The sequence below is a fragment of the Alternaria metachromatica genome (genome assembly GCF_023757995.1).
Source record: "Alternaria metachromatica strain BMP 0045 chromosome Unknown scaffold_13, whole genome shotgun sequence".
Lineage (NCBI taxonomy): Eukaryota > Fungi > Ascomycota > Dothideomycetes > Pleosporales > Pleosporaceae > Alternaria > Alternaria metachromatica.
Genome location: NW_026055504.1, coordinates 252,707 through 267,684, shown reverse-complemented (window position 1 = coordinate 267,684; position 14,978 = coordinate 252,707). Strand labels below are relative to the sequence as shown.

Here is a 14,978-nt window from a genome sequence, read left to right as displayed (position 1 = left end):
CCGGGAGGGAAAGATCATGCAAGAAGATTCTCAGTCCGCAATTGGGTTCTCGGCAATAAGCTTCATAACTTTGATTCTTTGCTTTTACGCCCTTGTAGGATCTGTGGCGTGGATAGGGCGAAGACAGATGAGGATTCGAATACCCTTCGCGGCATCCTGTAGTCTAGTCATGAGTGCGGCATGTCATCCACCACCAGACGACGTCGATCCTCACTTGCGACCTGTTCAGTGGGGCGTCACGGAGGGTAACATGTTTGAAGGGGAAAAGCATTGTTCACTTTCATCGAAACCTGTAACTAAACCGAAGGTTGGGGAGAAGTATCTTTGAGGAATTAGCTAGAAGATGTTAAATTGGATCATGAAGTCATGATAAACCTCGGGCGCTTGCACCCAAATCACAAGTATCAACGTCGCGCAAAGCTAAACCAGCCCCTCCGCGGCTCAGTGACGACCGGCACGGTCTCTACATCCTCCGCCGCTAACTCGCTTACCGACTGCTGCGCCGATACTATCGAATTCGTTGAAGCGAACGAAGACGTCTGCGCCATCATCGGACTCTTGCCAGGCCGCCACATGATCGGTAGATCCTTGAGCTTATGACCCTTCTCCATGAGCGGGATTTCGCTCTCCAGATCAGTCCAATTCCGGTGACCTTCGCCCTCGTAGGCTCGGCGTTGCAACTGCCATACTCCATCTTGTGTCCAGCGTGCGATGCGAGGACCGAGTGCGCGGCGAAAGCGGGTGAGGTAGACGAGGAACTTGAGGAGTGTGATGTCGATGATCGCGACGAGGACGGAGAAGGCTATGATGAATGATAAACCGAAGACGTTGATGTTGCTGATATGAGTTAGCAGGAGTCTCAGGTCCTGCAGAAGCAAGTGAGGAACTTACACAAATCCACCTGACTTTCTCATCTTCTGAGCTCCACAAAGAGCTTTTTCGCCTTCTGTCTCTGGTTTGAGAAAGACGTCGTCTTTGAACGGGTCGCCGAATTGAGGTCCACTCGCATGCTGTGAGACCTGGATTTGCATGGCCGCCCAGACCTCTTGTTCCCATCCCAATACTTCCTGTTTCCAGAAACCATTGGGTACAGATGGAATGTCGAAATCTCCTCTAGACATCATGGTGGTTACTTTACACGACATGATGTTGACGGTAGCATGTAACCAGACCGCTTTAACGATCACTTGCAGCACCGCTCGTTGCACACTGTTCGCTTCGGGAAAATCGAAATCGCGGAACGTGTGATAGGGAACACCTTCGAACGGGGTACACCAGTCTTCTTGACCATCTCTAGCATGGCAATATTGAAGCTGGGTGATGGTTAGCATTCGCTTCCACCTGACTCTCAATGATTGACTCACATGCTGCGTACACCCCACACCCTTGATTGGATGATCCGCTAAATATTGCGAGAATGGTTTGTCGTTTGCTGCGTCAATCTTCTTCACTTCTTTGTGTGCTGAGTAAAGAGGATCGTCGACAGGTTCCCCGAACTCTAGAGAGTTGGGCAAGAAAGGCTTCCAGAACACATCGCCTTCTGGCCCTTCAGCACTCAAAGGGTAAAAGCTTTCCTTCGGAAACCAGGTAGGAAGGACTGTGTTGTTTGGTCCGGCATAGAATATGCCGCCTCTTTGATAGATGAGTTAGTAAACAGTATACTTGGCGTGTTGTTGCGGTGGCTTACCGTGGAACTTTTGGATTGCCACTAACGTTGGACGCGACCAGGTAGGCAAGGAAGCTCTCGCCAGTATCAAGTGGGGGCGTGGGTCCATAGAAGATAGCTGCAACTTGCTCGCCTGGGAATATCTCTCGGAAGTCCGGTTTCCACATGGGCATGTATTTCAGGTCAATGACATCATAGTATCCATCAACCGGTAAGACAGTGCATTCGATCTTCTTTCGAAAGGTAACGCGATCCTTGGGGGGCAAGTTTAAACCGAAGGCTTTGCCTACGTCGACCAGGCCAGAATCGACACTAACAGAGTCCTCGGTATCGCACATGGTATCGTTGAATGGGCAAGGCACATTTTCGACTGTGAGTGGGACGTTGGGCTTCGTGAAGACGTTACACGTCACAGGAAGTGATCCGTTACTGTAACAATCCTGTGTATACGCTGGAGCAATTATATTGAGTTCGTTCGCATGTGTCCGCCATGCCGTTCCGATGAGGTTCGTGCTTCCACAGAAGGGGGAGTCGACCAGTACCTCAATAGCTCCAGTATCGACTATGAGCGAGGAGAATACTGAGGCTGCGATTGTCATAGTCGTGAAAACAACTGCAATGAGTACCAAGAACACTGATCGAAGGAACGGTCGGTCTGCTTTTCTTCTCCAAGCCCACCATAGCTTTAGTGCTTCCGCAACTACAGAGCTGGGTGTTGGGAGCGTTCGCAGTAACGCTTGCTGCTGTCTGAAGAGTGGATCTGCTTCCTGGCCATTGGCTCGGATTTGATGGATCGCGAAAGCGATCAGATGCCACAGGTGTGCGGTACCTGTCACGATCAGAACCTGAATTCGGTAGTTGAACTGACTATCTTACCGAGTGTTGAAAGTATAGCTAGTAAGGCAACTACGAGGTTGCCGGTCTGAGTATCGGTTGTGATTGTTCTTCCTAGAATGGGCCCGCCGTCCACATTTGTCCTATAGTGTCCTGTCAGTAACTATCGAGAGGTGACACGAAGCGCTACAATCGAGACACCTACCATGCACCTGTCTTAACATAGCGCGAATCTAGCTCAAAAGACATGGCTGGTTAACAATCGCTAATGAAGATTACGAGTAGATGTGCTTGATCGGAATTCTATACAGCGGGAAACATCATCTCTTTAATAATATGAAGTCTGCTACAAAGCGCAGTAAAGCATCTTCAACGCTCAACCTGAAGGTGGCACAGTTGATCTACGATGCTTGGCGAGCGGTGCAACGAATAACGGATATCGAGGAAACGACGAATGGTGTTCCTGGCGCCTGGATCTCGACACACTGGGCGTTGAGACCCGAGCTCGAAACTAGTGCGCCATTCTTAGCTCTCCACGTTGTCCGGGGATGCTTGGCATGGTGTTTTGAGGAACTTCGGCGCCTAGAAGACTGCAAGCGCGATGTCGGCGCTAACGTGCATGTACACCCAGGCGCAGCTGTGTCATGTTCAAGGTCTCCGAGGACCATATTACGGGTAGGCGTGATAATTTACATGAGAGACCTACTTGCCGCATGAACAGTCGAGTTGCGACAGAAGCGCAGTCGAAGTGGGCAGGACTCCACAACCATTCCGGGCCGTTGTGACGTCGCGAGATCGGGAGAAAGTCAATCCATCGACATGGCATGTTGATACGGAATACGGAACGGAGGAGTGACTCAATCTCTATTCAGAGCTGAGACATCTATGGTTGTGTTCAAATCTAGACTGTGATGTTGTAGACAGGTTGGATGGAGTCACAAGGAGTTGCGAGAGGTGGGTACCGCCCGCCTTCAAATGATGCGCTAGTCCACTTTGAGACCCCCTGGGCCTGATCTAGAAGTCGCTCGATCTCGACCCGATTTTGCTGGTCACTGATGTTTCAGAGCGCTCTCTATATGCTTCCAGAAAAACTTCAGAATTGTCTGGGCCACGTTCGCTCCCGTCTTTCGAGTCTCTAAGTAAGCGACTGTCTGATTGACCGCAAGGTTGCACACAGCCGCATGGACCAACATCGCTTGCATTTACCGCACTGACTTGGCCAAGACACTATCAGAATCTGCCGTATGATCAACGTCCAGCATCGGGGATGTCAGGCAGGCGGCCTGGTAGGCGAGTATTTTATCTGCAGCCTGTAACGCTTTCCGCCAGCTTGGCAGAGTGGCGGTGCATAGATGCTTCAGATGGCTGTGGAGTCAATGTCTACAGGCATCTACACGAGTTCGCCTTGTAATGCTAAAGTGCGCTTGTCGTTGTCCGCGCGATGAGCGCGAAGTACTATGTTAGATCATGGTAGTCACAGCCACATGCGCTATTCTTCACAGATTTGTCAGATGCAAAGTTGGGAAAGCTGCAAAAGTTGGTATGTACAATGACTAGATTCGTCTATGTAGTACATACTGCTAGAAGCCCACCGGTGCGGCTGCGCATGAGATCGTTCATAGCAGGATCACTTCGTACACAGCCAATACCCAATGCCCTTCTTCACCCCAGCCGGTCAATGCGATGAATAAAAGTATTGACAGCGAAATTAAGATCCGACACACTCCCCACTTGATGACAAAAAAACAGACCAGTCCGTGCTGAAGCAGGTACATTGGATTATTATGGGGCAGCTAGAAGAGCCCAAAGATGAGACAGAAATGCCGCGGTAACTTTTCTCAAGAAGTACCAACGATGAGGGGTATCATGCAATCGCTATGCTCTCATGTGATGCTCTCTTGCTTGCTCTAGAATCGAAGCTTGGCTTCCCGGGAGTGAAGCTGGAAGCGCTTGTCGAGGGTGATGTCCTTAGCGATGACAGCAGCGGCGGCGCGGGCAGCTGGGCTACCGTTCAGACCGCTGTGGTCTGGCACGACATAGTTCTTGGTAAGACGCCTGGCAACGTTGCCATCAACACCGTTGCTGAGGAGTAGGTTTGCGCTTCCTGCAGTGTTACCCTTGACGTCACCCTGGCGGGCAGTCTCGAGGAGCTTGGCCTTGAGCGCAGCAGGGTTCTGACCAAGTCCAGCAACATCTTTGGTCATGAGAGTGGCCATGACACCAGTGACGTGAGGGCAAGCCATGGAGGTACCAGAGAGGAAGTTGATGACAGCGTCGCCAGTGGCCCATGAGCTGAGAATCTGCTCACCGGGAGCGTAGATGTCTACGCACTGACCGATGTTGGAGAAGGTAGAGATCTCGTTGTCGATGTTGACGGAGCCGACAGTGACGACGTTGGAGTTCTTGCCACCAAGGTGAGCAGGAGTGCTGCCGCAAGCGTCAACACCGTCGTTACCAGCGGCAACTGAAACGTGAATGCCAGCGTCTGAAGCACCTTGGATAATCTCATCGACTGAGTTGGCGGTACCCTGAAGACCCCAGGACATGCTCATGATGGAGCCGACGAAGCCTGGCTGTGCCTTGCGCTTGTTGTGGTTGGCAATGACCCAGTCCATACCCTTGATGGTGTCAGAAGACGCACCAGAGCCGTCGTCTCCAAGAACCTTGACTTCGATGATGTTGGCGCCTTGAGCAACACCGAACTTAGCGCCACCGGCGGTACCAGCAACGTGAGTGCCGTGACCATCACCGTCAACGAAAGAACCAGTAGCGGTGAAACCTTCAGAAGCGCGTCCGGTGAACACAGCGTGGGAAGTGCGCACACCAGTGTCAATGACATAGATATCGACTCCGGCACCGAGAGCTGAATCGTCGAAAGAGTAGACAAAATCTTGGTCCTGAGGGGATCCCTTAGCGCCGGCTGCGCTCGAGACTCGCTGCAGACCCCAGGGAGCGCCTTGTTGTTCCGCAAAGGACTTAACGTCGGCCTTCTCTTCGACGACGTTGATCTCTGCCATGTCGGCGAAGATCTTGGCGTGCTCGGCGCACATTATGATAACGGCCCACTGGGGGTTGACACCCTCTGAAGATACAGCCTGAACACTGTCCGTCTTGCTGAGCTGCAGGAGGTCCACATAGTCGTCAATCTTTCTGGCGTCCGTGTCGTTACGCCACCAAGTGACGATGTACTCCTTCGTCTCCGTGGAGTGGTTCGCGGGTAGAGAGTATTTGCTGATGTAGCCGGGGTTGCTGGGTCCAGAAGCTGCAAAGACGGAGGCACTGGCGGCCAGGAGACCGGCGGCGATAGCGAAGAAAGACTTCATGTTGATTACGGTAAGGATCCGGTCCGGTAAAAAGTTGTTGGAGGAGTAGAAACGAAGGTGGGGCGAGCCTGGTAGTCACTGGCAATGAATGTGGAAGGGACGCTACAAGGTGCAAGTCAGTGACAGGCCTGCTGTGAACAAACGACTAGTGAAGCGGTGGACCAGCGACCGTCTTTGTCGGTTTATAACCGTGAACATAAGCGGTGTTGGGGCTACGCCTTTTGAGACAAGCACACAAAAGGGCTATAATAGCGCTGTGTGGGGTCGAGGTATACGGCAGATTGGGGTAGGGCAGGCACACAATGTGCGGCAGCCTTGGGTTGGCAAAAGCTAGGGTACTCACATCAACGTGCAGGTGCGACGGAGTCGTGTATCAGGCAGGACGTGTCTGAGGAGGAAGGCGTATCGGCCAAGACGTGCCAGCACGCGAGAAGAAGAAAGGGAGGGTGGTGAAGGGAAGCAAAGTGAGTGAGAGACGAAAAAAGTGAGTGTTGAAGAGAGAGACAGAGCACTCCTAATGAATGGAAGCGAATGTGGGGTTGTTGGAGCAAAGAAGGACCAGGACCGTTGGGAAGGAGTGATGGGAACCTGCCCAGGCGGACGAGACGGCCTCATGTACTCGCTTCGCAAGTGTCCAGGCCATAATCACCAAGCTCATCGTTGGAGCCTCCGCATGTGAAACGGCTTGGCTGTGGGCTTGTTCCCGCAAGCTACCAGGCCCAATTCACTACTGCGCGCCGGTAGCCAAGCCGCGACGGTCTGCATCAAATCGCTAACCAGGGGTAGAGCGGGCCCTAGGGACCCTAGACGCACGATTGGGGCGCCTCGGGAGATTGTTCATGGTAGAGCGATGGACTGGCCAATAGCCAACATTGTATTGCACGGCCAACATTGATATATTTGGGCGCACCAATCCGTTGTGAGTCGCACAATACCGTTCCCCGGTTCCCGAGATTGCTGAAATGGGAGATGCGGAAATTGAATGCAAACACTCGCCCCTGCCGCGTTGGTAGTTTGACTGACACAGAGGGAAGGAGCAGCCTTAGCCGACTCGAGCTTGATTGGCTGTCCGCTTCTGAAACAGCGTGGGCCTGCGTCACAGCCCAAACCAGGCAAGCGCCCAGGGCCAATCCCCACATGATGCATGAACCTGCACTCAACGCAAGAAAATCCAGACAACAGTCCGCACGGCCAAGGGGCCCGTCTGCGTGTCCAAAGATCATGCACGACCGCCAGCAGAGCCGTGGCGTCCTATGAACGCGTCAATGCCTGAGCCACTCGGCACCGCAACGGCTTTTCCTCTCTCTGCATCCAGTCGCCACCGTCGAGAGTGCATAGTTTGACGCGACACAATGGTCTCTCTCCGCAATGTGTCAAGCCGTCCACCATCCGGAAACTAAACACCCAGAGCCACATATCCGAATGGGGCGTTTCAATGTTTATTAAGGGGACTCGTACGAACTGATGGCGTTACACACCCGGTGACTGGGGACAGACGAATCTTCACGCTGCACATTGTACCGCGTCTGTGTGCATAACTACGTTCCATGCAGTAGCCACACCCCCCGAGTACTGGCAGAAGCGTCTTCACGACGTGCGCCCTTGCCGTAGTGCCTTGAACACAGCGTCCAGTTCCCCAACGTTTCGTCCTCGACTCGTACCACCCGAGGGTCTGTTTCGAGATGTCAGATATAGCACGCATAAGAAACACCACCCGCGCACCACCAATTACAAGACCACTTCAGCCTGAACAACAAGAACTGCGGCATAAACAACCATGACCTGTAAAGAGCAGTCTCACCTGTCAAAGAAAGAGGCATAAAGCTGTCAGAAACAAACAAGATGACAATGTTTGATCCGCGGCCTACTTTTGGCCCACCGACAACAATTGCGCTTCACGTCCAGCAAGGCCCAGCAGATTGGTTTGGATGCCCTGGTCGCAGGACGACGACCACTGAGACCCTCAATCTATGTGCGCCGCATCGTGGCTTGGTCTTCGAATCATGGCCACACAAGTCGGGATTAGGCGCGGCGCTTGAAACCACACTACCAATCCCTCGCTTGGAGATGGATGGGGAAGTTTCCATCGCGCCACTAGATGGAGATCTACAGGATCCAATCTACCTCAGCCAACGATGCAGAAACCATGTGGAGTTATGGCGAACACTGGTAGGGAATGTCAAATTTTCCGATCTTTACTGTGGAGCAGCATGGTCGTGGTTGGGGTCGCTCTATGTCGGACTTTAGATTGTCGATGCACCACGGAAGACCGCACCGTTACTCTATCTGCCCAACGGCTGGGGTAGAGAATTCTACGCGATGCACACTAAACTCCCTTCATGACGCACAGCATCTTGACAGACGCGAAAGCGATAAGCTTTAGCCACCCGTGAACCCGCCAAAGCAGGGTATGCAGTTCTGCCTGTGCAGGAGGCTATGCACAGTCTTCAGTCGGCACTGCAACATGCGTAGTCCATTCAGAAAGAGAATATCGCGTTACATTTACATAGCCATCAAACAGCTCGATTGATACAAAGAATGTACAAACTCGATCCTATCGTACCCTGCACCTCCCCAAACCCATCGTTTCAACCAACTAGCATAACCATGACCATGACCAATACCAAGTCTCCCATGTCCATCTTAATCATCTAATAACAGGACCTCTATACCTCCTCGTCACTCTCATCGCCCAGCAGCTCTCCTTCGTCGGGATCGACAACCGCGTAGTCACCCCTGCCACGCGCAAAACTGCTTCTAGAAGTATACGTCCGGCCGTATCCTCCATAGCCACCTCCGCCACCCATTCTGCCAGCCGCCCATCGCCACACACTGCCCACAAGCAGGGGTAGCGCACTCACGACAGCCACAAGGCCTGATACAGCGACGATGGGATACTTGACCCATGGTTGGTCCGAGTCGAACGCTCCACCTCCGTTGCCATCGCCGAGGCGAATGCGACCGAACTTACCGTCCCAGTGCTTCCACACATAATATCCGATACCACCTGCGGCAGCAAAAGGAAGGACGATAGCCAAGAAAAGCGAGAAGCCACCGATGCCGTGCTTCTTCTGGAAGTCCTCTTCGAAGCCAGGGCAGGGCTGCACGTCACCCGTCTTGTCGAGCTCTCGGCCGCCTTCGCAGGTAGAGAGGGGGATCTTGCGGAATCGGACGTCCGTGTAGTACTCTTTCACGTTCTTGTCTTTGCATACGGCTGAGGCTTCAGGGAGTTCAAGACCGGCAACAGGCTTGCAGTCGCCGCTCGCATCGCGTTCGTAGTTGTATGCACTGTTGAATGTTAACTTATGTCGCCTGTTAAAAGTGAGAAGTGGGTGTTACCATTCAAAGTCCCGTCTGGTGCAGGAGCAGTTTCGGGCAATCTTGTGCATCTTGTCGATACGCTGGCCGTTCTTGCATTTGGCGTCCCTCTTTTTGCGGTGGTATTGCGCTACGTGGCCGAAAAGACATTGTGGCTCCTCTTGCTGTAGAGGATGCTGTGGGGTCCAGAGGTCATAATCACCGCTTGTGGGATGCTCTTCGTCGAGCTCGCAAGGCTTGCTGAATTCTGGTAGACCGGAGAAGTCAAGGTTTACAGCAACAAGTTCCTTGCTATCCTTGCCCCAAAGGAGGAAATTCAGAGAAGTGTCGCTGGGCACAGTGGTAATGGCTTCGACGCGCATCTTGTGATCAGAGAACTGGTATAAGTTCCACTTCGCACCGCTGTCAAGCGAGTAGTAGACGTGATCGGTGTCTTCTCCACGGCGGACAATGACGATGACGGAACCTTGGTCGCCAAACTCCCAGGCGTAGGTGCCCTTCTTGATTTCTGTCCAGGTAATGCCTGCGTCGGTCGTCATGAACGTATTGGCTTCGCCAAAGGTGGTCAGCTCTGAGCCCACGTTACCGACGGCAAGCATCAATCCAACTGCTGTCGGGGAAGAGTACATCTCCCGAGCATCGGCGCGTTCGGTGTATCCATGGATGTGTAGACCGCACTTGTTCTTATCCGAAACGTCGCAGTCATATGCCTTGCCTTCCGAGTCCTTCTCGGGTGCTTGCAGAGCTTCCCAGTCCGCGCCGTCGTTGTGTGTGATACGGCTTTGCTTCTTCTTCTTGGATCCCTTGTTGACCTCATCGACGTTGACAATGACGTTGGCGACAGCAACTCCCTCGAGACCTTGCATCTTCTCAAAATCGACATAGCCTTCTGTGTTCCGGTTGACGGCGCTCAGGCTCATCACGTAAGACGTGCCGTTGCTGTTGCTCTTGATGATAGAGCCGTACTCCTGGTCCTGTGCTGGGTTGACTGTCACGTGGAGGAAGACTGCATGAGTGGAGCTGTCGAGAACTGTGTAGGCAGTCTGGTGGACGTCGAAGAATTTGGGAGGGAACTTGGCATCGGCGAAAGTGTTGGCGTCGAGACTGGCATCCAGGTGGAGGGTGCCATCATCGGCTTTTGTTGCGACAACGATGAACTCGGACATGGTCGCGAATTCTACAACAGACTTGAACTTGACATCCTTCTTCTTGAACCAGTCTTCGCTGGAAATGAGTTCAAGTGGAGCGCTCATCTCCTCGTTTGTGTGTTGCTCGCAGAATACCTGCTCCTCCTTGACGCTTCGACCGGCCTCGCGCCATACGAAGGCGCACTTCTTGACATAAGGTACAAGCGGGTCCCAGCTTTCCTCTTCGCCATTCTTCTGTGAGACGTAGGCTACAGTATGACAGTCTTTGTCACCAAGCTTGTCGCAGTTCTTTCCGCCCATCCAGATGATCCAATCCTGCTGTTTGGGATGGAACTGCATGATCTGCAGCCTTTCCTTGTTGGGCATAACGGGTGCCTGGTGAGAGCGGATGCTGTCATGACGTCCACGATCTGTAGAGTAGTAAAACTTCTTGCCGGCGGTTAGGAAGTAGACCCTGTTGTTGTCGTACTGATGAGGATAGATCCGAACGACCTCATCATCGACGGCCTTCTTCCACTTCTTTCCATGGTCGTGAGTGATGTAAGCCGTTCGCTCGTCGGTCAACATAACGACTGTTTCGTCCTTGTCCCGGTCATTACCCTCAGGGTCACTCTGGGTGTTACCCTCGAGGTAGTATTGCTCCAAGAATTCGCCTCCCTTGAACCTGGTGATCTCGCTGGTAATCTTATCACTCTTCGGTGGTGGCTTCTCTGCGTCGTCGCATTCGCGCTCAACTTCCTTGTCTCTGTCCGTTTCGCCCTTGCATTGGTCGCCGGGTATCTTCCTCCATCCCGACTTACCCTTGTATGTCTTCGCGTCACCCTCACAAGCGCCACTCGGTAGGCGGAATGTGTTGTCAGGCTCGCACTTCTTGTCCTTGCCTTCTCCAGTGGGTGTGAAACCGAAATCGCATTCGTAGTCCCTGTACATGTCACAATCGCATGGCTTGAAGCTTGGTGTAGGGTCTTTGAAGACCTCACCAACAAAGCACTCGGCGTCCCACTTGCGCCTGCGGAACAACTGCTTGTGGCCCATGACACAGCTCGGGTCACCGTCCGCATCTTTGCGCACAGACCATTCGTCATCAAAGTCGCTGTCGCCGCACTTCTTCATCATATCAGTAAAGTCAAGGTGGATAATGACATGTTCTCGGCCGCCACCTTCCTTCTTCTTCTTGGATGCGTACAGCATGAACTTCAAGCTCGTCGAGTCAGGTAGGGTCGTGAGTTCGCGTGCGCGGATCTTGTAGTCAAGCTTGATCTTCTGCCAGGTATCCTTTCGTCCGTGCTTGAATGAGTACCTGATCTCGTCGGTGTCGCCCTCGTCAAATACGGCTACTAGAACGGAGCCCTGGTCGCCGAACTCGTACTTGTGCGCCTCCTCAAGTGCCAGCTCCCAAGTGAGACCCGCATCGTCGGAGACGTAAAGATCGCCGTCGGTGTACTTGCCCAGGTACTCTCCAGTGTTTCCAACACCCATGACAATACCAGGTGCTGGGCTCGAAAAGACTCTCCCGCTGTTGTGCAGGTTGGTTACAGAGTGCAGATGCAACTCCGTGTCCTTGCCCTTGACTGTGAGCTTCTCGAACGACCTGCCGTCATCGAAACTGATGCGCGACTTGAGCTTCTTGCCCCGGCCTGACCTTTCTACCTCCTTCCAGTTATCCACAGTATTGACCAGAACGACACCCTGTATGTTGGCGATCTTCTCGAAATCGACGTAGCCACCCTCGTTGCGGTTCGTGTGTTCGACATTTTTGGTGAAGTGGGTTCCGTTTGAATTGCTTGTGTAGAGATTGCCCATGTCGACGAACTTGGAAGTCGTGACATCGACCTGTATGCTGTAGTTGGTTGATTCGAGGATGGTGTATGCGTTTTCCTCAATCTTGTGGTCGCCAAACTGGGCATGGTGCCATGTCTCGGTGTCCTGGGTTACGTAGAGGGCGAGCTCGCTCGAGTGCTCGGCTTTGGCGGCGGCGACGATGTAGCCCTTGACAGCAGCCATGTTAGCCATGCCCTGGACGGTCCGGCCGGAGGACATGACGGGCTCCTCCTCGTTCTTGAAGTAGCTGCGCCTGTTAGCTGTTGCCTGCGGTTCTAGCAGGTCGCCACTCACTCGTCGGATATCAGGAGCCTGAAGTCCTTTGATCTGTCCGAGTATTTGCCTCTTGTGATGCACAGTATCCGGTCGTCGTGCTTGTCCTTGCCTTCGAGGAAGCGCTCGGCGCCCTTGGCCCACTGGCACATGCGGCGGTCGTCGACGAGGACCTTGGGCTCTGACTTGAAGCCGTCGGTTGTGTAGTATGTCTGGTTTGGGTCAGTCGCTGAATTGCTACAAAGCGTATAGAACACATACTCGTCCAAGACACGGCGCAGTGAAGCAGTTCTCAATCTCGTGGATCATGATCTTCTTGTTGTCCTGCGCATGCCAGTTGACGGGTACTTGCGGCGACGGCGGAAGCTCCGTCTCAAAGCTGTCCCAGTTGTCCCCCCGGTCGTACGTGATCCAATGCTTCTTCTCGCCCAGGACCAGCGCGACCTTGTTGTCATACGGACTCTTGATTATGCCCAGTCCGCGCAACTCGTCAATCTTGCCCCAGCCCTTGCCAGCATCTTGCGACCGCCAGATGCTCCCCGTCTCGAGTTCCTGGAGTAAGGCGACGCCGGAATCGTCAAAGTACATGAGGTTGACAAGGTCATTCTTGAATGGCGTCACCGCAACGAGCGGATCCTCTTTCTTCGCGGCGGCGGTGGATGCTAGTGCCAGCAGGGCGGGCAGCAGGAGGCCCTTGTTGTATTTCATGGTTGCATAGAGGCGAGCGTAAACGTGTGTGATGGGGTCTGGTGAATGCGCAAAGCGAAAGAACAGCTGGCGGCGGGAACAATCACAGCCTCGAAGCTATGCAATGGCAGCCCCGATGACGCTTGGCAGTCTGAAACAGTCGATGCGCCGTGGTGGCGTAGGCGTAACCGGCGCGCAAACGTTGCTGTGAAAGCGTAGAAATGGCTGGGAAACAATGCAGGGGAATGCAACAAATTCTGGGTTGCGAGGCGCAGTTGCGCGATGATGGGCTGCCAACTGGACAGATACGTACACAAGCAGCCCTCCCGCGCGTCGTGACGGCTTCCGCGGCTTCTCGCCGCACCCACCATCCCTGTCACTCTTATTGCCGGAAACAGCACGCGACTGGCGCCTTCACCCACGTCTCAGTCATGGAACACTTCACTACCACAAACTTCATCATTAATCGTCTTCGAAACATAAACTCCGCTTCGGTGACTACAACTACGACTACGACTATATGAGCCTGATCTCCGCGCTCACTCGCCGTGGATCTACGAGCCCCACCTGATCGATCAACTCCGCCGCTCAACACGCCCAGAAGCAGTCTGCTTGACGATTCTACACATAATCAGTACACTTTCGCATTCAATTCAAGCACGAGATCTCGTCGACCAACTTACGGGCACTTCGAGATTAAAGATACCGCCCCGATCCCACCCTCCAACATTGCAGTGCGGGTACTTCGATGCATCCTGATCTTTGAAGGACACGGTCGCGACATCGCCAAGAGTGATGACTAGATCAAGAGAGTCATTCACATTCTCATACAATGCCAGTTTGCCCAAGTGGACCTCAATTGGATAGCCTAATATCGCTTCACTGCCTTCGATCACGGCAATATCACCGAAACGCACAGCTTCGTAATGACTGTAAGAAAGTGGAGCATGGCTGCTGTTGTCGAACACAACCAGACTCAACTCAGCAGACCCATCCCCTCTAGTCCACTCCTTGATATGCAGCCTGCAAATACCCTGTTCATAAAGTGGACTAGGCGTTGGAGACGGTGTGGTAAGCGATGGTAGCGGCGATGCAGACGTAGACTTTGGCGACGCCGTTGGGTCGCCTGGACAGCGGTTCCAGCTTGGCTGAGTTGAGTATTCGCAGTTGAGTTCCAGGGTACTGCCTACGGTCATGGTCAACAAGGGGGCCACGGTACCTCCGCAGTTGCAATAATCCTCGACACAGCGTTGTCCATTCTGTGCAATCACGTAGGCGCACCCTGGGATCCCACTGATACCGGGTCTCGGTACACCTGAAGCTAGTGGAGTCGCGATCGTTGTGAAAGAAGACGAGTCTGTTGTATAAACGTTGCTCGGTGTAGTTGTGATGCTCACAGTCTGTGAGAATGACCATTGAGTAGAGAAAACGGGCTGCGAACTCTGTTCGGCCCATAACTCCAATGCAGCCCTGTCTGGCTCATGCTGTGGATCGAACTGTAGCATGAATTTGCCATCCAGCCACGAATACTTTTCTGGATCGCCTCCTTCATGGGGTGGGTTCGCGTTTGGATCCTCACCCATTCCGCGATCATAAGCCACAATTACCACATGGTTATCATCATATTCACTAACGTCTTTGAAAACGCTGTCTCTCAGGACGCTTCGGATGGCGTTGATATGATTCGGGTACGCTAGCTCCGAACCGTGTAAAGACCTAGGGGTGATAACGATGACTCGCGGCTCTTCGCCTTTCGCGAAGGCTTTGTCGACGTGGCATGCCAGACTTAAAAAGCTCTTGGGCTCCTCGTCCATAGAGCAGCTCTTCGTTGACTCCAAAACGTCGAGCACGTAGGTTCGAAAGATACTCGGGTTGCCTTCTTCCTCATCCTCTAATGGTTCATCCCAG

At 53.2% G+C, this 14,978-nt stretch overlaps 3 protein-coding genes across 3 annotated transcripts; all 3 read right to left on the bottom strand.

Moving 5' to 3' along the window:
- Positions 1 to 404: 404 nt before the first annotated feature.
- Positions 405 to 2,265, bottom strand: J4E83_006120 (uncharacterized protein; the record flags this gene model as incomplete). Its single annotated transcript, XM_049333035.1, has 4 exons — positions 405 to 837; positions 892 to 1,291; positions 1,376 to 1,632; positions 1,688 to 2,265. 4 exons carry the CDS (start codon positions 2,263 to 2,265, stop codon positions 405 to 407), a joined length of 1,668 nt encoding a protein of 555 aa, XP_049187725.1.
- Positions 2,266 to 4,407: 2,142 nt separating this feature from the next.
- On the bottom strand, positions 4,408 to 5,823 carry J4E83_006119 (uncharacterized protein; the record flags this gene model as incomplete). The annotated part of the gene is made up of 1 exon (XM_049333034.1): positions 4,408 to 5,823. One exon carries the CDS (start codon positions 5,821 to 5,823, stop codon positions 4,408 to 4,410), a length of 1,416 nt encoding a protein of 471 aa, XP_049187724.1.
- A 2,666-nt stretch (positions 5,824 to 8,489) lies between these two features.
- On the bottom strand, positions 8,490 to 13,091 carry VPS10 (vacuolar protein sorting/targeting protein PEP1; the record flags this gene model as incomplete). The annotated part of the gene is made up of 4 exons (XM_049333033.1): positions 8,490 to 9,111; positions 9,163 to 12,357; positions 12,405 to 12,595; positions 12,645 to 13,091. The coding sequence occupies 4 exons, from the start codon at positions 13,089 to 13,091 to the stop codon at positions 8,490 to 8,492; spliced, it is 4,455 nt and encodes a 1,484-aa protein (XP_049187723.1).
- Positions 13,092 to 14,978: the final 1,887 nt, after the last annotated feature.